At 40.5% G+C, this 26,544-nt stretch overlaps 2 protein-coding genes across 2 annotated transcripts in view; one reads left to right on the top strand and one right to left on the bottom strand.

Annotated features, from left to right (window-relative positions):
• The window catches only part of LOC135200950 (uncharacterized), an 8,695-nt gene extending 700 nt beyond the window's left edge, over nucleotides 1-7,995 (top strand). The window contains exons 2-4 of the mRNA XM_064229727.1: nucleotides 1-119; nucleotides 190-429; nucleotides 7,861-7,995. The exon at nucleotides 1-119 is cut by the window's left edge and continues 47 nt beyond it. Coding sequence (XP_064085797.1) covers nucleotides 1-119; nucleotides 190-429; nucleotides 7,861-7,877 — 376 coding nt within the window. The 3' untranslated portion in view covers nucleotides 7,878-7,995. The remainder of the gene's footprint in view (nucleotides 120-189; nucleotides 430-7,860) is intronic.
• Nucleotides 7,996-8,295: 300 nt separating this feature from the next.
• On the bottom strand, nucleotides 8,296-21,291 carry LOC135200941 (uncharacterized). The gene is given in 9 exon segments (XM_064229717.1): nucleotides 8,296-8,945; nucleotides 9,565-9,681; nucleotides 10,176-10,334; nucleotides 11,174-11,236; nucleotides 13,346-13,457; nucleotides 14,887-15,038; nucleotides 15,041-15,059; nucleotides 18,744-18,964; nucleotides 21,163-21,291. Coding segments are annotated over 8 exon segments (888 nt in total). The 5' UTR covers nucleotides 18,846-18,964; nucleotides 21,163-21,291; the 3' UTR covers nucleotides 8,296-8,781.
• Nucleotides 21,292-26,544: the final 5,253 nt, after the last annotated feature.

Genomic DNA, 26,544 nt, shown 5'->3' with positions numbered 1-26,544 from the left:
CGGGAATGCTGGGTCATCTGGGTATGGAGGCAAAGGAGGAGGAGGATTTGGAGGCTACGGTGGAGGAGGAGGAGGAGGTTACGGTGGAGGATTTGGAGGCTACGGTGGAGGAGGAGGAGGTTACGGTGGAGGATATGGAGGCTATGGTGGGGAAGAGGAGGAGAGGAGGCTACGGTGGAGGAGGAGGAGGTTACGGTGGAGGATTTGGAGGCTACGGTGGAAGAGGAGGAGGAGGATTTGGAGGAGGAGGCGGACGTTACGGTGGAGGAGGAGGATTTGGAGGCTACGGTGGAGGTGGAGGAGGATATGGAGGAGGTTACGGAGGGGGAGGATTTGGAGGCAAAGGAAGCGGGTTTGGAGGAGGAGGGTTAGGAGGCTACGGCGGAGGTGGAGGAGGAAGTTACGGAGGAGGAGGATTTGGTGGACACGGTGAGTTAGATCGGAAATTATGTGTTTTATTTTCAGACCCCATAAATAATAATAATAATAATAATAATACTTTATTAAAAGTAATGGCTACTTCAGCAGCGTTACACTTGTAGAGTTCTTCTCTATTTTTCGCGAATAGCGGCTTTTTCCGTGCTACTTACAAACAGGCTAGTAGAGCGCCTATAGAGGTCATGTAAAATACAGGGTCAAAATAGGTGTATATATTTGAATTTTACAGATAAACTATGATACCATAGTCATCAAAGTCATTAACGATTTTCTCTCTCTCTCTCTCTCTCTCTCTCTCTCTCTCTCTCTCTCTTTCTTAAAGCGAGCTTTCGTCTGGAGCTGCCAGACATCCTCGGGCTGGGAAGCTGAGGGTGGACTGATCTTGGTGCGGTGTCCGTCCTCCTTATATCTGTGGCTGACAGCAGGGGTCTGCCCCATGCTTGTCTCCTATTGGCTGGTGGCGGTGAGTCTTGTTTTCATTGGCTGCCTGAGCCAGGTCTCAAGCACTTTCTTGCGGGCCGATGGTTGCGTTGCAGCATATCCTGCAGCCGCCTGGACCTCCTAAGCGGCGCTGTAACATTGATGGGCGTTGCGCTACGCTGTGGGACGTCACGGCTACTTTGATTTCCATCGGCTGCAGGAGTACCTCGTTCGGGGGCGTTGTCATCCATAGAGTTGTCATGATCGGTGGTGTCATTGTTGGTGGCAGGTCTTCTCATACTCGTAGGGAGGAGAAATTCTTCCTGCGTCGTATTCAGATTAGGTTTTATTTGCTGGATGAGTAGCGCCTCCAGCAGGCGCAACCGACGGGCATCAGGGGCCTTCCCGATGATCTTCGTGTTCTTTATGATGACATCTCGGGAGATGGCCTCGTGATGTTTGGTGCGGGCGTGATTCTTTATAGCCCCCTCTTGGGCGTGGCACGAGAGTCTCTTCGACAGTCGCATGGTAGTCATACCTACGTAGGCGCCGCTGCATTCGCGGACTGGGGCATGTATACTGGTACACTACATGCGTCTGCTTCAGGGGTTCTCGTGCCTGTGGAGAGGGGTTATTTTTCATAAAAAGATCGCGCGTCCTCCGATTCTGGTAATATATGATTAGGTCGATATTCATTGGTGTCGTCAGTCGGGGACATTATCAGAAATAATTTTCTTAATGGCGTCCTCTTCTTCACGGTAATGGGAACTCATGAAGGCTTTGTAGTACAGCTTGATATTATCCTGGGGGCGGGGCTGCGGGCTCTCACTACCGTACCATTTCTCCAGGGCTGTGCGGACTTCCTTGCTGATTAATTATTTGAGTACCCGTTATTCACAAGTATTGGGAGGGGGCGCGGTCGAGTTCCTGGTGAGTGTCCTGCCAGTTGAGCAGTGGAGAGGGCCCTCCTGACGAAGGCCCTGACGGTGGTGCTTTTGAATCTGGCGGGGCACTCGCTGTCTCCGTTGAGGCAAAGTCCTAAATTGGTTTTCTTTGGTGTAGACTGAAGTACGGAGACCGTCTTCCGTCTTGCTTACAAGGACGTCGAGGAAGGGGAGCCGATCGTCGGAGCTGCGTTCGACTGTGTAGTCAGCACACTACACTGCTGAAATGCTTGACGGAGGGCTTCTACCTCATCCTCGGCGTCGACTTGCACAAAGATGTCGTCAATGTAACGTCCATATCTGCGGGGTTGCTGCATCCTGGCAAAGACCCGTTCCTCCACGGTGCCCATATAAAAGTTAGCGAAGAGAACCCCCAGTGGGAGCCCATCGCCACGCCGTCCTTTTTGGCGGAAACATCTGGCCACGGTGGGTGGAGAAAGGGCCTTCTTCGTGCATATCCCAGCAGCGTACGGAGCGAGGCTTCCGGTATGTTGAGGGGCGCCGTCGACTGATTCCTGTAGACACGATCAAGGATTATATCTATGGTTTCGTCGACAGGCACGTTCGTAAATAGGGACTCTACATCCAGCGAGACGATAATCCCGGTACCAGGGGCGTCCTTGATGGCTTCTAAGAACTCTGCCGAAGACTGCAGGCTGTACCGACTCGGGACGTAAGGGGTCAAAATTTGGTTTAGGCGTTTAGCCAAGGTGTACGTAGGGGCGGGCGTCTGGCTGATGATCGGCCGGAGGGGGTTTCCTTGCTTGTGGGTTTTTACATTGCCATATAAATAACCCAGGCTGTAGTCTCCTTGTATGGGCGGGAGGTGCACAGCATTTGTTGCAGCATTCACTGCGCTGATGACTCCGTTAGCCTCCTCTTGATGTCGTCTGTCGGGTTCCTCGTCAGGCGCTCGAACTTGCTCTCGTCAGACAAATAGCATCCAGCTTCTCGTGATATTCGGCAGTATCAATCAAGACGAAGGCTGCTGTCTTGTCCGCGCGTCGCACCGTGATGTTCACTTTCTCCTTCATTCCTTCGCTGCTTTCTTCATCTCCTTGGTGAGGATCCCGCTGGAGTGCGAGCCCCTCTCTGTAAGAGCTTCAGCAAGTAGGAGGGGTTGAAGGGCGTCGGTAGTTCTCACGGTTGCTCCGGGCTTCGAGTTGCTGGATGGAGTCTAGGAGCAACTCGATTTCGAGTCTCTTGTCATGAGGCCTGGGTCTCGAAATGAAGTGGCAATTAAGACCCAGCTTCAGAAGGGCGTCTTGATCGGGAGTGGGGTCGTAATCGGTAAGGTTAATGTATCCTTGGGTTCGTTCAGGGATGCGGAGTTTGCCGCCGTTCAGGGAGATGAGCTTGCGCAGGGCACCTCTCATCCGCTGTTTTATGTCGTCCTCCTGAAGGCGGACGAGGCTTCTCTCGATGTTCCAGGGTACGTTGGTTCCTCTCTAACCCCCCCGGGTTGTCTACATCATGGGTATGTCACGTTCAGGATTTTCAAATTCGGTGTCGTCCAGTCCATGACTACCTTCCTCCTCGAAGGGCACCAGGACGTACTGCTATAGGTTCCTCTCCTACTCCACTGGTGCCGGGGCTGCTTCTCACTCTCTGCGGCAGGAGTGGGAGAGAGTGAGAAGCAGCCCCGGCACCAGTGGAGTAGGAGAGGAACCTATAGCAGTACGTCCTGGTGCCCTTCGAGAGGAAGGTAGTCATGGACTGGACGACACCGAATTTGAAAATCCTGAACGTGACATACCCATGGATGTAGACAACCCAGTAGGAGAGGAACAACGTACCCTGGGAACATCGAGAGAAGCCTCGTCCGCCTTCAGGAGGACGACATAAAACAGCGGATGAGAGGTGCCTGCGCAAGCTCATCTCCCTGAACGGCGGCAAACTCCGCATCCCTGAACGAACCCAAGATACATTAACCTTACCGATTACGACCCCACTCCCGATCAAGACGCCCTTCTGAAGCTGGTCTTAATTGCCACTTCATTTCGAGACCCAGGCCTCATGACAAGAGACTCGAAATCGAGTTGCTCCTAGACTCCATCCAGCAACTCGAAGCCCGGAGCACCGTGAGAAACTACCGACGCCCTTCACCCCTCCTACTTGCTGAAGCTCTTACAGAGAGGGGCTCGCACTCCAGCGGGATCCTCACCAAGGAGATGAAGAAAGCAGCGAAGGAACTGAAGGAGAAAGTGAACATCACGGTGCGACGCGCGGACAAGACAGCAGCCTTCGTCTTGATTGATACTGCCGAATATCACGAGAAGCTGGATGCTATTTTGTCTGACGAGAGCAAGTTCGAGCGCCTGACGAGGAACCCGACAGACGACATCAAGAGGGAGGCTAACGGAGTCATCAGCGCAGTGAATGCTGCAACAAATGCTGTGCACCTCCCGCCCATACAAGGAGACTACAGCTGGGTTATTTATATGGCAATGTAAAAACCACAAGCAAGGAAACCCCCTCCGGCCGATCATCAGCCAGACGCCCGCCCCTACGTACGCCTGGCTAAACGCCTCAACCAAATTTTGACCCCTTACGTCCCGAGTCGGTACAGCCTGCAGTCTTCGGCAGAGTTCTTAGAAGCCATCAAGGACGCCCCTGGTACCGGGATTATCGCCTCGCTGGATGTAGAGAGTCCCTATTTACGAACGTGCCTGTCGACGAAACCATAGATATAATCCTTGATCGTGTCTACAGGAATCAGTCGACGGCGCCCCTCAACATACCGGAAGCCTCGCTCCGTACGCTGCTGGAGATATGCACGAAGAAGGCCCCTTTCTCCACCCACCGTGGCCAGATGTTCCGCCAAAAGGACGGCGTGGCGATGGGCTCCCCACTGGGGGTTCTCTTCGCTAACTTTTATATGGGCACCGTGGAGGAACGGGTCTTTGCCAGGATGCAGCAACCCCGCAGATATGGACGTTATATTGACGACATCTTTGTGCAAGTCGACGCCGAGGATGAGGTAGAAGCCCTCCGTCAAGCATTTCAGCAGTGTAGTGTGCTGAACTACACAGTCGAACGCAGCTCCGACGATCGGCTCCCCTTCCTCGACGTCCTTGTAAGCAAGACGGAAGACGGTCTCCGTACTTCAGTCTACACAAAGAAAAACCAATTTAGGACTTTGCCTCAACGGAGACAGCGAGTGCCCCGCCAGATTCAAAAGCACCACCGTCAGGGCCTTCGTCAGGAGGGCCTTCTCCCACTGCTCAACCTGGCAGGACACTCACCAGGAACTCGACCGCGCCTCCCAAGTACTTGTGAATAACGGGTACTCAAAATAAATTAATTAGCAAGGAAGTCCGCACAGCCCTGGAGAAATGTACGGTAGTGAGAGCCCGCAGCCCCGCCCCCAGGATAATATCAAGCTGTACTACAAAGCCTTCATGAGTTCCCATTACCGTGAAGAAGAGGACGCCATTAAGAAAATTATTTCTGATAATGTATCCCCGACTGACGACACCAAGAATATCGACCTAATCACTATATTACCAGAATCGGAGGACGCGCCATCTTTTTATGAAAAATAACCCCTCTCCACAGGCACGAGAACCCCTGAAGCAGACGCATGTAGTGTACCAGTATACATGCCCAGTCCGCGAATGCAGCGGCGCCTACGTAGGTATGACTACCATGCGACTGTCGAAGAGACTCTCGTGCCACGCCCAAGAGGGGGGCTATAAAGAATCACGCCCGCACCAAACATCACGAGGCCATCTCCCGAGATGTCATCATAAAGAACACGAAGATCATCGGGAAGGCCCCTGATGCCCGTCGGTTGCGCCTGCTGGAGGCGCTACTCATCCAGCAAATAAAACCTAATCTGAATACGACGCAGGAAGAATTTCTCCTCCCTACGAGTATAAGAAGACCTGCCACCAAACAATGACACCACCGATCATGACAAACTCTATGGTATACAACGACCCCCGAACGAGGGTACTCCTGCAGCCGATGGAAATTAAAGTAGCCGTGACGTCCCACAGTGTAGCGCAACGCCCATCAATGTTACAGCGTCGCTACGTCGCTTAGGAGGTCCAGGCGGCTGCAGGATATGCTGCAACGCAAACCATCGGCCCGAAGAAAGTGGCTTGAGACCTGGCTCAGGCAGCCAATGAAAACAAGACTCACCGCCACCAGCCAATAGGAGACAAGCATGGGGCAGACCCCCTGCTGTCAGCCACAGATATAAGGAGGACGGACGGACTTTTTGGAGAGATCTTCGAAGAAGCCCTCAATTTTGAGATCTCCCTTCCAGATGACTTCCTCCAATCAGAATTTCGTTTCAGGACTCCAGAACAGCATTATAATTATGTTGAGCTATAGAACGATCATCAAACTGTTTCTCTGAGCTCGTCCACGTTCTGTTGGACCTAGAGAGCAGTCTCCCAGATGACCTCCTTCGTGAGAAGTGCTGTTTGTAGCATTAACTGCTTTTTCTCTTACTAAACAATCCTCCTTTCCCTCCGTTTTTCGGCCGCCTAACGTCTAACGACCGAATATTTCAACTGTCACTCTAAACTACCGCTTAAGCTGTTGTTTACTTTTGTTTTGCTTTCTCTAGGAACTATAATATTTCGTTTTTCTCTCGCCGAATCTCTATTACTAACGATCGGTGCTCTTATTCTAATTTCTCGTAAGTGAAATATGGTACTTGAACTCCATAGATTAATGTGCTTTTTTTTCCGTTTTTCTACGACTATAAACTTTTCGATTTCATTACTGGCTATCTCCGACTCGCCAGGACTCGCTACTATCGATCTTTATCTTCTACTAATGGGTACCTTAGGGTTTAAAGGGGTTTGTAACCTTGCCTGTTCACCTTTCCTTTCCTTTTCAAATCATACCATTTCACGTGCATAACCCATAGAATCATAAATAAAGGCTCACCTCATATCCTTAAAAATCACCTTTCCACATCCAAAAATTCAAATGACCTACGGGCTGCTCTATGAGCAAGAGCCCGTGCTGGCATAAAGCCAGCTTAATCCTAAACAACAACAACAACGCACCAAGGACCTAGATCACCTACGGGCCGAACAAGGGAAAGGCCCTCCCGTGCCCCAACAAGAAAAGTGTTGGCTTAATACAACAACAACGCACCAAGATCAGTCCACCCTCAGCTTCCCAGCCCGAGGATGTCTGGCAGCTCCAGACGAAAGCTCGCTTTAAGAAAGAGAGAGAGAGAAAATCGTTAATGACTTTGAGACTATGGTATCATAGTTTATCTGTAAAATTCAAAATATATACACCTATTTTGACCCTGTATTTTACCATGACCTCTATAGGCGCTCTACTAGCCTGTTTAAGTAGCACGGAAAAAGCCGCTATTCGCAAAATAGAGAAGAATCTCTACAAGTGTAACGCTGCTGAAGTAGCCATTACTTTTAATAAAGTATGCTTGAGAGAGGGTCTGCTTCCTAAGTATACAATAATAATAATAATAATAAATAAAATAGCTACAGAATCGTGGATGAATCTTCTGTGAGGAAATGGCATCCAAAAGTGAATAATAATTATGATAATAATCAGGAGTTTTACCTTATTTCCGTAATATTGGTCTTTTGCTTGAATACCAGACCATTTAGCACACTGATACCAGTATTGTTGATATTAATAATGAGTAAAAACATTTTTTGTCGCACTTTTCATTATTAAGTTTTGTATGGTCAAAAGTTTTTTTTTTTTTTTTTTTTTTTTTTCAAGTTGAGAGATAATATCATTTGAACTTTTCGTAACTGGTTGTAGCTCCTTTTGGTTACAATGATATCGGCTGATTATATTAACCGCCTCCCCCCGCCAGCGCCCCCCCCAAAAAAAAAAAACAAAAAAAAAAAAACAACAGGCCCTATAAAGGACCTTTGATTTGGCACTGACTATCCAGCATCACTCATTTCATATCCAGTATTCAGTATCAATTATTTAATATCTAGTCTTTTTTTTTTTAATCAAATTTTAGACCAAAACCACTTATTATACTTGGAGATAAAAATCAAGAACCTGTTCTTCTTGAATGATTAATTTTTTGCCTTTTTATTTTCAGGGTTCTACGGAAAATAAATGCTTCTTGACGGGGCGTAAGATAAATGCTTTGTAATTTATTGAATAGATTCTTTTAAACTGCTATTTATCACAATATTCGAATAATCTGAAATTAGAAATAAACATACGGAAGATCTCTGAGCCATTTCAATACTCCCAAGAACAAAGATAAATGAGCAGCGTTTTAATATAAATTGAAAAGCAACTTCATAAACAATCTATGAAATCCTGACAAGGCTTCCTCCTTTTGGTAAGGGTAACCGAGACTTGAATGAACCCAGAATCTATGAACACGGAAGAAAGTTTGGAGTTCCAAAATTTGAGTTTGAAACGAAGGATAGACTGATGGAATCCTGTGAACTCTTGATACTGATTAGTCTGGAGCCTTTCTCATTTTGAAATGGAGGTTGTACTCTTGTAATGACAAATGATTCACTTGTATTGTGTGTGTTTGTATGCGTTTGTGTGTTTATTGCAGTCGTAAATTACAAAAGTAAAAAAAGTCAAACTTATCTTTAACAGAACTGTAAGAGAATATAGTTAATAAAACACCCTAGCAATCAAATATTCATGAAGGTGATCACGCACATGTGAAGGTCATATCTGTGAACTCTAAGTTGCAAAACGGAAACCGCTGGAGGAGAAGAAGAAGAAGAAGAAGAGGAAGAAGAAGAAGAAGAAAAAGAAGAAGAAGAAGAGGAGGAGGAGGAGGAGGAGGAGGAGGAGACAATATAAAGAGAGAACCAAAATAACCAGAAAAATCTCAGCTTGGCCCAGCAAGACAAAACGAAGCACCTTGCACTGGGAAGAGGTAACAGGACACTAAAAACTTTTTTTACACACATCTACAATAAGCTGCAGTCAGCTGTAATGAGGGAAATACTTCCTGCAACTACAAAAAAAAGTTGCTTTCTGCAACAGCCTAACGTCTGACGTTGCAGAGACCAACGGGAGATGGCTTCGTTGGGGGATATCTCTCGAAGCCGTTCTGTCTCAGGTGGTAGTCCTGGAAGGCTTGCTGGATCTCCTCTTGGGTGTTCATGACGAAGGGCCCCTGCTGGATGACTGGTTCGCCTATGGGCTGGCCTGGAAAGATGCTTTTTATTCACTTTTTGTTTTATTTCTTTTTTTTTTCGGTAAGACCTAATGCTCGTGGACATAATGTACATATTACCTGTAATTGTGAATCCACTCTCAAAATTTTTATTGCGCTAGGTCTAGGACCTATGAGGTCATTCAACGCTAAAGGGAAAACTGAGAAAAGGGTTACAAATGCGTAACAGGAAGAAACCATTGCAGTTTCACCTTTAAATAATTGCTAGAGAGGGTGGAAAGTCAGATGGAATAGATAGAATATGAACGGAGGTGCAGTCAAAAGAATGAAAGGCGTTGCAGCCAGGGGCCGAAGGAACACTGCAAAGAACGTTGAACAATACCTACAGTGTACCGGGCAAGGTAAACTGACGGCAATACCTTACTGAAGGTATTCTAGGAAACAGACTTAATGATGACATACTCTTGAAAGTGGATCGTAAAAAAAAATTGATTTACCAGGATATATACTTTTAATATAAAGAAGATTTTTAACCATAGACGCTCAGGAAAAAAAAGCTTCTTAGCTAACAGACTTTTGAGAGAGAGAGAGAGAGAGAGAGAGAGAGAGAGAGAGAGAGAGAGAGAGAGAGAGAGAATCGAATCCTCTTACCAGCAATAAGAACGAAATTAGCTTTTTCGTCCGAGGTGTTGATCATATTAACGGCGCTGCCGTTACTGAGAACTAGGGTGTGGTGTGGCCCGCTTTCCACTAAGTTGTCGTAATCTCCTGTTAGAGAGAGAGAAAGAAAATATATATATATATATATATATATATATATATATATATATATACATATATATATATATATATATATATATATATATATATATATATATATATATAGAAATGACGACATATTAAATTCATTTTTTTTTCCAGGAAAAAAACATAAGTTTCTCCCTTGAATCGAATCGTATAATACTGTATAAAACCATTAGGTATGACAGGTAGCGTTTCAGTTGCTCGCCAGATGCTGTAAAGTAGGAGGGGTGCGTCCCACGCCTCCGGAAAGCTCTGCCAAATATACGATCCATGGCTAACTCTATCTTTGAATCAAATAAAAACTACTGATGCTAGAGGGTTGCAATTTGGTATGTTTGGTGATTGGAGGGTGGATTATATCAACATGCCAATTTGCAGCCCTCTAACCTCAGTAGTTTTTTTTTTTTTATCTGAGGGAGGACAGAATGAAGGGCGGAAAAACTAAAAAAAACTCTTACCAACTCCGATGGTTCCTGACAATATGTAGATGAAGGCGTTCCAGTCCATTGGCAACGGTTGTGTGAATTTACTCCCGGGATCCATCGTGAAGATTAGGTAGTAGACGGGCGTGCGCGTGCGTATGGGTGAAATCACGTCCATGCAACTTCCGGCAATGACTGCAAAGAGACGGTCATTAAGCTGGTATAAGCGAGAGAGAGAGAGAGAGAGAGAGAGAGAGAGAGAGAGAGAGAGAGAGAGTGGACCCGGCGATGTGGGGAAAGTCCTGCATACATAAGCAATTATCAGAAACCTGAAGACAACCGGAATTACCCTAACAATTATTGCTGTAACTATGCAAATGACCAAGAATCAACTGAGAAAAGATAAGAAAGAAAACAGCTCATAAATAAGTAAAAAAAAAAACACAATATCTTTTGTAACAGTCGTCAGTTCTGTTACAAACGTAACCAGATGACTGTTGTGACTTCAGTTAATGACTTTAGTTAGTGACTTCATTTTTTGAATTCAGTTTGTGACTTCAGTTAGTGATTTGAATTAGTGACTTCATTTTTCTTACTTTAGTTAGTGACTTCATTTTTAAAATTCAGTTTGTAACATCAGTTGGTGACTTTAGTTAGTGACTTCATCTTTTAACTTCAGTTTGTAACATCAGTTGGTGACTTTAGTTAGTGACTTAATTTTTTTTACTATAGTCACTGACATTAGTTGGTGACTTTAGTTCGTGACTTCAGTTGGTGATTTCAGTTAGTGACTTAAGTTTGTGACTTCAGTTTGTGACTACAGTTTGTGATTTCAGCTGGTGACTTCAGTTTATGACTTCAGTTAGTGACTTCAATTTGTGATTTCAGTTGTGTGTGTCTGAGTGCGCGTGTGATTATAAAGATATATAACCTATAACGATGTACTTTCAATTCTTTCCGAAGTACAAACCAAATTCGTAAAATCGGATCAGTCAAAAGAGGACTAATCCAAAAACGACCAAAAGATATTTTACCCTTAACCCTGATCCCATCAAGCGTCGCCGTAGGAATCTGGGATGCCAGCAGACCCTGATATCCTGTTGGGAGAAGTCAAAGAGGAATTAATTAACCGTTATTGTCATTATAATCTTTCAAGTGGAAAGAATTTGATTTATGGAAGAAAAATTACACTGTATCCTCCCCCCCCCCCTTTTTTTGCAGAAGGTAAATTTTGCTTTTTGAATCGATTTTTTATGCTTATTTCTGTCCCCATGGCAATAATACCGAAGTATTCCCCGTTTAAAATGATCATTAAGTAGAAAAGGGCGTGATCAGACCTCCAGCTTACTCGGGGCTCGTGTTAAAATCTACAGTCAAATAGAGCGTTGTTTCACCAACGAAAATTAAAATAGATATCCTATACTTTATTAGGAATAATTTTTCTTTACTGTTTAACATGCGCTTCTTCAGACTTTCTTCGGCTTTCCTACCCCCAACAACAACAACAACAACAACAAAGTAGTTTGTAGGCTTACTCCCCGAGTAAGCGAAAAGGTAAATGTTATATTCCCAAAGAAAATTGCCTTTGGTTTCCACTTTTATTCACAGATAATTCTTTGGCAATACTTTTTCCATTATCAAAATAAATCACAAAATTACTTTAATACACCACATTAAGATTACAAATATATATAAATATATATATATATATATATATATATATATATATATATACATCGAGCTACAATGTCCTTTAATACTAATTCGCTCTACCTCGGAATTAATTATATTTTCATATATGCTTAACTGAAGGGGAATTTTTTACACGATAATAGATTTACCTGGTCCCAGGCGCGAACCCAAGAAGCCATACAAATCCAGGACGTCAGAGGGTTGATGTTGTCTCCAAAACCAACGAATTACCTGAGCGCGAAAGGTATTTGAGGGTGAGAGACGACATAAACTTATATGCCTCTCGCGGTGGTGGGGCAGGTAAAAGCTTCCACTGACGTCCTGGACTTTGTATGCCTTCTTGGGTTCGCGCCTGGGACCAGGCAAATCTATTATCATGTATTCCCCTTCGGTTAAGCATATATGAAAATATATTAATTCCGAGGTAGAGCGAATTAGATATTAAAGGACATTGTAGCTCGAGGTATGTATATGAATCACGGGTAATGTGATATGACATATATATATATATATATATATATATATATATATATAGATATATATATATATATATATATATATATATATATATATATATATATATATATATATATATTACACTTTTATTCACATATATTTATTTCGATATCTTATTCCTGTTATCCAAACTAACCACTAACTTACGTACTTTGATAAACCACATTAAGAAGACTCTTATTTGTCAAATTTACCACAAGTCAGATATCATTTTCCCAATTGTAAACTTCTTTATCCTCGAATTTTATTGACAGAAAATCATTAGCTATACTTTTTCTATGGGCAGTATTATACACCCACTTACTTTAATACTTTTTTGATAAATAACTTTTAATAAATTTATCAGGTACAAATTTATCAAATTTATCACAAGTCAGATATTGTTTTCTTTAGTCTCGACTTTTACTTACAAAAAATTAGTATCTATACCTTTCCCACGATGAATGTCATACAGTAACTTATCTTAATACATTTTTGATAGATATCTTTGATCAAATTTATCGTATACAGATTTATCACAAGTCAAATATTATTATTTTCTTTAGTCTCGACTTTTACGCACAGAAAATCATGAGCTATACTTTTCTTATGATCAATATTACACACAAACTTATTTTAATACTTTTTTGAAAAATATCTTTTATCAACTTTATCAGATACAAATTTATCAAATTTATCACAAGTCAAATATCATTACCCCATTTCTAACTTTCGTTATCCCCGACTGTTATTGACAGAAAATCATTAGCTATACTTTTCCTACGATCTATATCATACACCAACTTACTTTAATGCTTTTTTGATAAATAACTGTTATCAACTTTACCAGATACAAGTTTATCAAATTTAACACAAGTCAAATATTATTGCTTTCTTTAGTCTCGACAATCATTAGCTATACTTTTCCCACGATCAATATCATACAGCAACTTACTTTAATACTGCTTTGATAAATAACTCTTACCAAATTTATCACAAGTCGTATAAAAGAGCATTACCTGCTTCTACTGTCTTCTCGGAGGATTTGAGATTGACCCAAAGCTGGAGACCTGAAGCTTCGTTGGAAGCTGGCATTTCAGAATGTACCACCCCTCGACCAGCCGTCATCCACTGCCAAGAGATATTGGATTTGTCCGATTAGATATTTCGTGGAGTGCAGCCCCATGGCTCTTTACAAAGGATAGAAGAAGAAGAAGAAGAAGAAGAAGAAGAAGAAGAAGAAGAAGAAGAAGAAGAAGAAGAAGAAGAAGAAGAGGCGTGGGATCAATGTTAGAAGAAAGCAAATAAGGAAAAATGTTAGAGACAAAAAAAAATGTATTACTTCGTTTTCCTTTATCAGTTGTAATGAAATAACCATATATATATATATATATATATATATATATATATATATATATATTATATATATATATATGTGTGTGTGTGTGTGTGTGTGTGTGTGTATGTATGTATGTATGTATATATGTATGTATGTATGTATGCATGCATGTAAAAGCAATATTATGTATCATAGTTTACTATTAACGGAAGTAGTGAGAATAACAATTACACTTCCGTTCTCTAATTAACAGCAGCATTTAGAGTTAACATAACAAATTTCAGCTCATTACTAACAGTAGCACTGAAAGCTAACTAATAAAATCCGGTAACTCATTTAACAACAGTCTCCATAACAATAGTAACAGGACGTGATCCGACCTCCAGCTTACTAGTGCGCATGCTAAAACCTACGGTCAAATAGCGCATTGTTCACCTACGAAAATTAAAATAAATGCGCTATATTTTATTAGAAATTATTGTTCTATACTGATTAACATGCACATTATTTATTTTTGACATTTTCATTCTAATATATAAATCAGAAATATCACATCCTAAAATTCCTGTATCTTTATCTCAACGCAAAACACCTATTTCAGATATTTCTAGGCTTTTTCATAGACCTTTCCTACAACGCCCCCACACCAAGAACAGTAACAGTAAGAACAACAACAACAGCAGCAGCAAGAAAGTAGTTTGTAGGCACCCCCAACAAGAACAACAACAACAACAACAACACAACAACAACAGCAACAAAGTAGTTTGAATGGGCCCCCAACAAGAACAACAACAACAATAACAACAACAAAGTGGTTTGTAGGCACCTCCAACAAGAACAAGAACAAGAACAACATCAAAAACAACAACATAGTGGTTTGTAGGCACCTCCAACAAGAAGAAGAATAAGAAGAAGAAGAACAACAACAACAAAATGGTTTGTAGGCACCTCCAACAAGAACAACAACAACAACAGCAACATAGTAGTTTGTAGGTAACCCCAGCAAGAACAAGAACAACAAGTACAACAACAACAACAAGAGCAACAAAGTAGTTTGTAGGCACCCCCATCAAGAACAACAACAACAATAACAACAAAAGTAGTTTATGAGGCTTACTCCCGAGCAAAGCGAAAAAAACCATAAGCTGCCCATCATCGACGTCCTCATCTCCAGCAACGAGACCTGACACAAGAATCCCAGGTAAAGACGAACTTAATTACCTGGAGGTCTCCCTTTTGAATGGTGTCACAGTTCCCTTTGGAGTCCTCGTGTCGTATGGCACCTTTGGTGATGTAGGTCACAGTTTCGAACCCTCGGTGTGGATGGTCGGGGAATCCGGCTGGATGGCGGACGCTGAATTCGTCCAGAAGCAGAATGGGTCTAGTCTGCGTAGCTGTATGAATAATTAATGTTATTATTATTATTATTATTATTATTATTATTATTTACAGATAATATTTATCTAAAGTTCTAGCGTCCAAAGTCAAAGTTATTATTATTATTTATTACTATTGAAAGATATAGCCGCATCAGCTGCATTCAACTTGTAAATAGTCTTCTCTATTTTTCTAATAATAGCTTTCTCTCTGCGACTACAACTGGCGAGTATTGCGCCGATATTATTCATCAGGAGGAGTCAATTTCAGGGATAATGGTTACAAATTTATTTGTCACAGTAAATGAACAAATAGGTCAAAATATAAGTTAATCTAGTGGCCAACGTTTCTCTCGGTATCATTCGAGCATGATCACGGCAGTGGATCGGAGCAGACTGTTGGTGCTGTTGTTGTTGCTGTTGTTGTTGTATTAAGCCAACACTTCTTGTTGGCACTGGCCTTTCCCTTGTTCGGCCCGTAGGTGATCTATTGGTGCTGTCAAGATCTACTCAATATATAGCGGGAGGTCAACCGCTAGCTGCGTTTTCATTGGCCGGTGGCGCAATGCGCTCCCGCCATTGGTTGAAGGAAGTTTTCTTCAAGACGCTTCTCGCCGTTGAAGGTCGCGATGTTGCAGCCTAGCAGACCGTCGAGGATGGGGCATGGCCCCCCCCCTTTTTTCCCTGGGCGTTTTTTGTGTCACGACGGCTCGCGATGTCATTGGCTGCTGGGCTGCTAGTCTCGTCTGGTATTCTTTGATTGGGGGTGTCGCTCGGTCTGGTATTACTTGTATTATTTATACACATAGGTCTCCTTAAGTTGGTGGGGAGGAAGAGCACTTCCTGCGTCGTATTCAATGAGGGCTTCTCTTGCTGTATGAAGAGTGCCTCGAGCAGTAGCAAGCGTCGCTGGTCAGGAGACATCCCTATTATCTTTATATTCTTGATAATACCGTCGCGGGAAATAACTTCTTGGTGTGCTGTCATGATATGGTTTTTAATCGCTCCTTCTTGTACGTGGCAAGAAATCCTCTTGGACAGTTTCATAGAAGTCATACCAACGTAAGAGCCGGGACATCTACCGACGGGGCATAAGAATTGGTAGACTACATTCGACTGTTTCAAGAGGTCTCTTGTTGGGGGGGTCGGGTTGTTCTTCATAATAAGGTCCCGGGTGCGTCGATTTTGGTAATAAATTACAATTTCTAGTTCTTTGTCGGCTTCGGTAAGGGTCACATTCTCTGATTATTTTTCTCAAAACATCTTCGTCCTCACGGTGACGTGCGTGCATTCTTGCTTTGTAATACAGCTTGATCTTCTCATGGGGGTGGGGCTGCGGTCTCTCACTCTCGCCTTACTACCGATCCAGCGCTGTTCGGACTTCTTTATCAACAAGTTGAATCGGATACCCGTGATTAACGAGCATCTGAGTGACTCGGTCGAGTTCTTTGTGAGTGTCCTGCCAGGATGGACAGTGAGTAAGGGCCCTCCGAATGTACGCCCTGACTGTGGTGTTCTTGAACCGCACAGGGCATTCGCTGTCGCCATTCAGACAAAGCCCTAAGTTTGTTTGCTTTGTATACACCGAGGTTTTTAGCCCATCGTCGGTCTTGGAGACGAGGACGTCGAGAAAGGGGAGCTGGCCTTCGTTGCTGAATTCGACGTTATAATTCAGCGAACTACACTGCTGGAACATGCGCCGGACAGCTTCGACCTCTTCCTCATCCTCGGCTTGTACAAAGATATTGTCGATGTACCTTGCGCATTTTCGGGGTTTTCTAATATTTGAGAGAACTCTCTCTTCCACAGTGCCCATATAAAAGTTGGTGAATAGGACACCAAGAGGGGAACCCATCGCGACTCCGTCCTTTTATCGGAACATCTGTCCTTTATGGGTGGAGAATGGGCCCTTCTTCGTACATATCTCGAGGTGTGTCCGCAGGGATACTTCTGGGATATTCAGCTGGGGTGTAGAGGTATTCGAATCGACTTGTTGATAAAGAAGTCCGAACAGCGCTGGATCGGTGGTGCGGCGAGAGTGAGAGACCGCAGCCCCACCCCCATGAGAAGATCAAGCTGTATTACGACGCAAGAATGCACGCACGTCACTGTGAGGACGAAGATGCTTTGAGAAAAATAATAAAAGAGAATGTGACCCCTACCGAACAGTATGCTCCGATCAACTGCCGTGATCATGCTCGGATGATACCGAGAGAAACGTTGGCCACTAGATTTACTTATATTTTGACCTATTTGTTCATTTACTGTGACAAATAAATAAATTTGTAACCATTATCCTTGAAATTGACTCCTCCTGATGAGTAATATCGGCGCAATACTCGCCAGTTGTAGTCGCAGAGAGAAAGCTATTATTAGAAAAATAGATAAGACTATTTACAAGTTGAATGCAGCTGATGCAGCAATATCTTTCAATAAGACTTGTTTGAAAGAGAGACTCCTTCAAATATATTATTATTATTATTATTATTATTATTATTATTATTATTATTATTATTATTATTATTATTATTATTATTAAGTAGATGAAACATATTCATATGGATCAAGCCTACCAAAATGGCCACTGACTTGAAATTCTTTAAGCTTCCAAAGAATATTTAGGTGCTCATTAGGAAGAAGCAAGAGGTAGTAAAGGGAAATGCAGAAAGAAGAGATCTCACTAAAAAAAGAAAAGAATAAATAGATAAAAATGTAGTACAATACAGGGTGATTAACATTAAGGTAATAATGCCTTAGAAATTAGTCTTATCTATACGTTGCTGTATAAGCTTAGTTATCAACCAAGAGAAAAGTAAATCGAAATAAATCATTTAATTTTGCATACCACATTGTTTTCACAAATCCTTGTACGATATATATATATATATTATATATTATATATAGATATATTCTATATATTATATATATATATATGTATATATCTATATATATATATATGTATATATATATATTATATATGATATATATATATTATAGATATTTCAATATATATATATAATTATATATATATATTGGGGTATTTAACTATTATATATATAATATATATATATATAATATATATATATATATATAATATATATGAATTACAATTTGAAACCGAAACCATTATCAGCTGACAGCTTTTTTTCTACCTAACAAAGAAACAGCTGTCATCATTTCTTAATGACGGTGAGATAAAATCTTTATCATTATACATTATTCAGAGATTCAAATGTGTCATATCTGATAAGGTATTTTTTCATTGGTATTTCCCACCTGAATATTACAGAATAAATAGAAAATTTCTTTTCAGAGAGAGAGAGAGAGAGAGAGAGAGAGAGAGAGAGAGAGACCTTGTCTCGTATATATGTGTATGCTGTCATTAAAAAGTTAAATAACTACTAAAATAATTCTTAATACTGAAGAGAGAGAGAGAGAGAGAGAGAGAGAGAGAGAGAGAGAGAGAGAGAGAGATGAAAAAAGCCATAATATCAATCACTTTAAATAATTGACTCTTGTAGAAGCCATAGACAAGCCAACATTTCAGCAACTTTTGAAATGAACACAATTTTCTTAAGTAAGGAAATTAGATGAATATTGAGCAGGAAATTGTACGTCATTCCAAGTAGAGGAATAAACGTGCATAATATTAAATGGGCAACTTTCTACCCATTTTTTTGCGGGGGGGCCCTATTCACGAACCTCTCTACTGCCAATACTGCGTCTGACCCTGGCACCGTGTCCTTCAGACTGTTCGACCGACAACACCTTCTGCTCCACAGTCCGCATGACTTCGCTGGCCATCGTTGGATCGTTGGTTTGGCAGAGTTCGAGCCCCCGTCCTACTCGGATATACACGCACCCGGGAGAGTTGAAGAGTTCGAGCCCCCGTCCTTTTGTGATGCTCTGATATATACACACACCTGGAAGAGTTGACGGTGAACATTAAAATATACAAATTTATGATCATTCGCTCATTAGAAATAATTTACTTTCATGGACTTTTTTTTATTATTTTTATTTTTGCCGTTTTCAAGAGGTAGAAATTAAATGAAATTTCATTATTTGTAAGAGGCTGTTATGAACATTGAAATATGCAAATTTATTATCATTCGCTCATCAGAAATCATTTACTTGTATGGATTTTTTTTTACGTTTTCAAGAGGTAGAAATTTGACGAAATCTCATTATCTGTAAGAAGCTGTGTTATAAACATTAAAATATGCAAATTTATAATTATTCAGTCGTCAGAAATCATCTATTTTCATTGTTTTTTTTTTTGACGTTTTCAGAGGTAGAAACTTGAGGAAATCTCATTATTTGTAAGAAGTTGTGTTGAATTAAATTAAATCATACTTTCTTTGCTTGCATGAACATTAAAATATGCAAATTTGTGATCATTCACTCATCAGAAATAATTTACTTTCATGGAATTTTTATTATTATTATTTTTTTCACGTTTTCAAGCGGTAGAAATTTGATGAAATCTCGTTATTTGTAAGAAGCTGTCTTGAATTAAATTAAATCATACTTTATTTGCCTGCGTGAACATTGAAATTTGCAAATTTATGATCAATTGCTCATGAGAAATAATTTACTTTCATGGATTTTTATTATTATTTTTTTTTACTATTTCAAGAATTAGGAATCTGATAAAATCTCGTTATTTGTAAGAAGCTGCCTTGAATTAAATTCAATAATTCTTTATTAACTTGCATGACTTATCAAAAATATAGTGTTTTGTATTACTCTAGAAAGAATGACCGTTGTAGTCTAGACACTCATTACACTGCACGTGTAATGACAATTATTGTCATTATTTAGAACGTCTTCATCCTTATGGCTTTGCCGACAGTCTACTTTACTTGAGCAGCTGTAAGCAAGTGAATAAGGATTCTTCAAGATTTCAACGTATGAATGAACATTTTTACTACAGATCATACAGTAACTTGCTTTTAACTACAGAGGTGACCCGGTGGGTGGTGGGCGTGAGAGGGGGGTATGGGGGGTAGCATAAACCTTATGGCGCTCTGGAATTCTCATAGAAAGAGGTTGGTAATTTTATGACCCGTTTCACAATGGCTGTGACCCTCCAAAGTCGACTATCTACCAGTGCTTAATACACTGTTCACGTAAAGGATTTGGAACCTTTAAATGAGTGAGAAATCTCTTGTGAATATCATCCAATTGCGTCGCCTTGAAATCAAATAATTCGAAGGTACATTGATTTAGTATAAAAAATCACATAAGCTAGTTCAGGTATCAATCATTTCTGTTGTCTTCATTTTCACTAATTCATAATTTTAAAACGCATTTTGAAAAAAACATTTAAGTCAGACATCACGAAACCTCTGGGTATTTTACGTTTAAGAGAAATCTAACATCCATTTTCATTTCTTTAATTTTTACTGACCAGACAGAGTGGTGAAACTGAGGAAGATGTGTTATTTATGCATACGAAGCCTTAATAGCATATGCACAGTCATGCATGCATACCTTTGTGCCGGCATGAATATATGTGCATACAGCCTTGACGCCCAATTCAGGTAACATGCAGTTATGCAACTTGAATGTATGCATCCCTTAATCTATAATGACGTGTGATTCAGTCATTATTCATACGCTGTCCATAAGCTTACATGTATGTATGTATGTACTCATAATAAACAAAGGTGTGTATTCAAATCATGCACTCACTCTTAATAAGGTTACATTTATGTGCGCGTGTGCAACTGCGCTGCGCAATACTAATGTACAATGGAAGAATCACAAAAACGCAGCCCGTACTGCTCAATAAACTGCTTTCAATAAGCCATCTTAAAAAATAAAGTACGCACTCTAAAGGCTATTCCTCTGAAACCGCAGCACTTTAAAGAAAATGTAAGCGCATCTGTCTCTTGAAAGGTATCACTCAATTCCACAGGAACGTCCAAGGTGATATGGTATATATGTGTGTTTATCGACCCGCCCCATTCGACAAAGCTGCGACACTTCTCGACGAAAATTAAAAGTGATATCTCTATAAACACTTCAAGACCATAAAAGAGAGAGAGAGAGAGAGAGAGAGAGAGAGAGAGAGAGAGAGAGAGAGAGAGAGAGAGAGAGAGAAAAAAAAGCTCACGCAATCGAGAGATCCGCCTGCGAACAGAATCGATCTCTGCTAAGAATTTTTCCTCGCAGATATTCGATGAACACTTTGGAATATCACAGGGGTGTACACGTCCTTGGCAAGAGCGAGGGAGAGAAAGAGAGAGAGCTCTTACCTCTGATGAAGAAGACTGGCACTGACTGTCACTGACTGTCACGCGACAAATGATAAGGATGACAGCAGCGAAGTACGTTAGTAACGGTTATGATGCAAGAACGCAGCAGCAGGCAAATTGAGCAGCTTGAGATGGAAGCTACCAAGTCATGGTGAGAAAGAGGGTTCTTCTTCTTCTTCCCTTAGCACTTAGTTCTTACTGGTCCCCGCTCGGCGGCATTCCTATACCGAGTGACGTCATCGTTCTCGCGTGACGTCACGACTAGGGACGCGGCATTGGGATTCGTGATTTTCGTATCGGATATAAACAAGTTTATATCGAGATGTCTGTAGAGTGTATAATGCTTTATGAGCCGTGTCCCATGAAGCTTTTAGCGACCCACGGCCCAGTGGTGGCCTGTTCTAAAGCGTTGCCAGACGCAAACTCATGGCTAACTTTAAAATGAACTCTACTGAGGCTAGAGGGCTGCAATTTAGTATGTTTGATGACTGGTTGGTGGATGATCATCGTACCAATTTGCAGCCCTCTAGCCTCAGCAGTTTTTAAGATCCGAGGCCGGATAGAAGAAGTGCGGACGGACAGACAAAGACGTCGCAATAGTTTTTTTATACAAAAAAAAAAAAAAAAAAACAAACAAACAAACAAACAAAACAACAACAACAACAACAGTGTGCATCCTCAAGACCTCCTCTTTACGTCGTAAACAAGTTCGCCTGAATAGACAAACGAAAGAAATGCAATTGCAATAAGAAAGAAAGAGAAAAAAGACAATTTGGCAACTCTTTCTATTTTGATGAGTAAGCACTTGTTGATATATTTTTTTAAGTTCATCTGAAGATCGCCAGGATTTGGTCGGTTGCTGCTAAATATTGCTATTGCTCGACTGACTAGGAATGCTTATATAGACGTTAACTCCCAGTCTAAAATTATGAAGCGATATATCTACCTATATTATTCATTACAAGCTCGTTCTCAGTATGGAATATAGAGATCAGGACAAAGGCCAAGCTCTGGGACCTATGAGGTTGTTCAGCGCTGAGATAGAGACAGAGAGCGAAAAGGCTTGATTGAAAGGTGTAACTAGGGGAAAATCTCGCAGAAATTACTGTTAGAGAGGGTGGACAGTAAGATGGAATATAATATATGAACGGAGGTACAGTAAAAGGAATGAAAGAGGCTGCAGCCCAGGGCCGAAGGGTTGGCGGGGGGTGGGGGGAGGGGGTGGGCTGGGCTACAAAGAACCTTTAGTAATGCTTACAGTGTACCCCGTGAGCTGCACTGACGGCCCTACCCAGCTCCCTACGGGATTCTTGTAATATGCAGAAAAGGATTAAGAAGAAATTTAAAAAGGAAATTCGTGGATACTCAAAAAAGAAAAAGAAAGGAAAAAAAAATCTCTCACAGGCTGTGAACTCGGAACAAAGATATTACACACCACTAGCAGATAGATGGCTGATAGCAGTAGGTAGAGATGGATGATAATAGCAGATAGATGGATGATACAGTAGTGAATTGATCTGTCAATCTCTGTCTGGCGCCTTGAAATCTAAGATCACACGAGACCAAAGATGGTAGGAAATAAAATGAATGTTCGAGTTCATTTAACATAATTTTCACTAATAAAATGCCAAGTATGACGATTTATCTGTCATACCAATACAAGAATGATAATTAAATAGTCCCGAGTATTTACAGTTTGTCTGACGTCTGACCAGGTTTAATTTTGCATCGATCTGGAAACTGATAATTTCTTGGCGCAAAATTTGACCTTACCTGACATCATCTTCAAGATCGTGCTTGACTCAAATTTTGAACTAATGAGGCAAACATATCTACCATATGGAGTGAAATTTGGCTTTGCACGATAATCTTGGAATGACCATTTATGACGTCCAAAGAATATATATATATATATATATATATATATATATATATATATATATATATATATATATATATATACATACACACGCACACACACACACACACACACACACACACATATATATATATATATATATATATATATATATATATATACATATATGTATGTATGTATGTATGTATGTATGTATGTATGTATGTATAACTGAATCACGAAAGTTTGGAACGAGATAAATCCATAAATAAAGGTATAAGCCACGAAGGAAAAATAAACACGGAGTTTCTGCAAGATCTTTCGACTCGACGTCCTTAACTCAGCAAACAAACTGACTTACATGAGGAGTTTGTCTGCTGAGTAAAGGACGTCGAGTCGGAAGATCTTGCAGAAACTCCGTTGTTTATTTTCCCTTCGTGGCTTATACGCCTATATATATATATATATATATATATATTTATATATATATATATATATATATAATATATATATATATATAATATAGACAGTGAACTTGGTGTAGAATTTGACTTCAAATGTACAATGATGATCAATTATAGCTTCCATTTTGCATCATTACAAATAAATAAATAAATAATTAAATAAATAAAAATAGTAGGTAGGTAACTGTGTTATATACAAGATTTTTTCTTAAATAGGAGAAATTTTGACTGAAATAAAAAATCCTAACGAAGAATTTTTTAAGTCATGAAACTTGTTCCATAATTGACAGAAATATCTATGATATATCATTGAATGGCACTTTAAATAGTCGTAACTTTAATAATTATACTATTAATAATGAATTAGTTCTAATAATTCTTACTAATAATCATCATTACTAATAACTATCTGTAATAATCATCAAAGTCAGTGGAGAAAGAAAGTTTAATTATATCTTACCATATTTATTTATATCTAATACAGAGATATATGGCCATACCTCCCGTCAGTAAACCAAAGCAATTGCTTCCCAGATATCCATCCTTCACCTAAAAAAAAAAGTAAGAAAGAAAGAAAGAAAGAAAAAGTAAAGAGATGAAAAGGTGCGTAACAAAATACAAGAGAATGGTCAGCAGACACCATAAACATCACGAGAGACGTGCCACATAGCGTGACAACCGTGACACATCAGAGAAAATGTACATTTATGTGTCTCGTCGAAGGAGGCACTAGTGAAGAGACGGCGTGAACGCTTGAATAAGGCATTGGGATGCTGCAGCTCCTCAGGGTTGAGAAATGTGTCTTCTAAGAGGCAATTTGGACGAACGAACGGCTCTGGTACTTGTTTGATAAAGCCTTAAAGAATGTCCTAAAGTCACAATGTTTCAGCTTTAATTCATCTCCCTATTACGAAGGAACTGATGGCATTTTACCGAGCAAGGGGCAAAGAAACACTTTCACTTTGTTTACAATCTTCGTAAAGTTGAAGGCCATAGCAAAAATATAATAAAATATCGTATAAGAATGGACGTAAAAAGCATAGTTGCGTGAGAAGGAAATCAAATCATAAATATTGGTGACAGAATATACAAAGAATAAAGTAGGCTCTGAGGGTGTGCTAAACGCTTGAGTCATTGTGCTCTCACATTCATCACAAGATTACGTGCAAGACACCATTTAATGTTTTATAAAACTTATTTTATACACCAAGAGATCACACTCTTTCTCTCTTATTTTATTTTCATAAAATACTTCCGGTGATTCTTTTACATATGACGCTTCATTCTCACACCGATTTATGGAATATAGCTCCTCCTTAGTGCAACAGTAATCGAAAATAGACATAACTGGCAACTGCCTTCTCGAGACTAGACCAATCGAGTGAGACACATTGTAGTCGTCAGCGCACGTTCACGGCACCGTTCGTTGCATATTTATGGCTTCCATATTATTCTCTCCTACTTCTTCTCCGAGTCTGCGATTTATATCATAACCTTCAATTTATTAAAGCTGTATCCATCCATCCGTTACTCTGAAATAACACGTTACTTACCGCGGAAAAAAATCTCTAGATAAAAATATCATACTGATTAATCCATGATGACAATCAAGACGTTGTTTATCTGATAAGATGCTGCCATATCGGACGAAGAAAGCACGATGATTACCAACGATAATCGTTGAAAAATATCGTACAAACCTCGGGCCTTAACAGATAATATGCTAATATTAAACGCCCAAAGCACTCGTCTCATAAGCGCTTAAGGTGCCTCGGGACGACGGGACTGATGTGGTACATCGGTTAAGAGCTGGTGTACCAGTTCAGGGGAATCGGGTTCGATTCCCATTCACGTCGCCTCGTGTGAAGTCCCGAGACGAGGAACTGGGCACGCCTGGGGGACGTATCCGTGCGTCGGATATGTCTTATATTTGCCGAAGGAGATGGGCACGGGTATATATTTGGACTTGACACGTCTTCCTGCCCTGGGCACGTATTGCGAGGTTAATTAATGGCTTTATTGGCAATACACAGGCTTGGTAAAATTCAACGGCCTTATGGTTACTCAATATTGTAATTAATTAATCATGTAAATTATAATTGACTTGATAACTACTGCATCAAATGTGGTTAGGCGAAAGCGTTAACGACTCACATGATAAATGCCAAAAAGGGGTAAGCAGATTTCTCATTGACTTACGTCGGTGATTTGTAGTGAAACCTATAACTTAAATTCATTCTTATTCTTCTTGGTTTCCAATTAATATATACAATTGTCAAAATGGTGAGCAAAGGTAAAATTTGGACAAGAAAAGAAAACAAGAATATATACTTCCATCGGCCTATAGTTATCTTAAAAAGCAGTATTTATTAGCGTGAACTCCTGGAGGCTAGCAGGCTGCAGCATAGGATGTTGCAATAGCAAAAACGGATTTTTTCAGCTTCACAAGGATGAGTAATACACTTATGGACATGAAGACCATCCATAATGCAAAGGAATATTAAAGTAGCTATGACAAAGTACTTCATATAGGCCTAGTATGTTATGTTTTTCGGGTATATTAGCGGCATTAATGTAGCCCTGATAACATGTTGGCTGGCTGCTTCAATTAAGGGTTAATGACGTCATCTGTCATTTAGAATCAATTCCGATAAACTGATTTTGAGCTTCGTAAACCCCTGCAACCTGTCTTTCATGAAAGAAGATAAAATCAAGAAGTTAAAAATGTTCGCTATATTTTGTACTTGGATATACTAAATCACAAGTAATCTGTTACCTTACTTTGATGTTATTTTTTTTTATTCTGGGGTAATTTGTAAACTATAAAACGATAATGATAAAAACAAAAATAATAAAACACGTGCACTTAATTTATTGCAAAAAGAAATAAATGCAAACGATAATGAAAAGTAAATGTC

Source organism: Macrobrachium nipponense, chromosome 23 (genome assembly GCF_015104395.2).
Source record: "Macrobrachium nipponense isolate FS-2020 chromosome 23, ASM1510439v2, whole genome shotgun sequence".
NCBI lineage: Eukaryota > Metazoa > Arthropoda > Malacostraca > Decapoda > Palaemonidae > Macrobrachium > Macrobrachium nipponense.
Note: the sequence above shows the minus strand (reverse complement) of the source record. Positions and strands in the feature narration are given on the sequence as shown.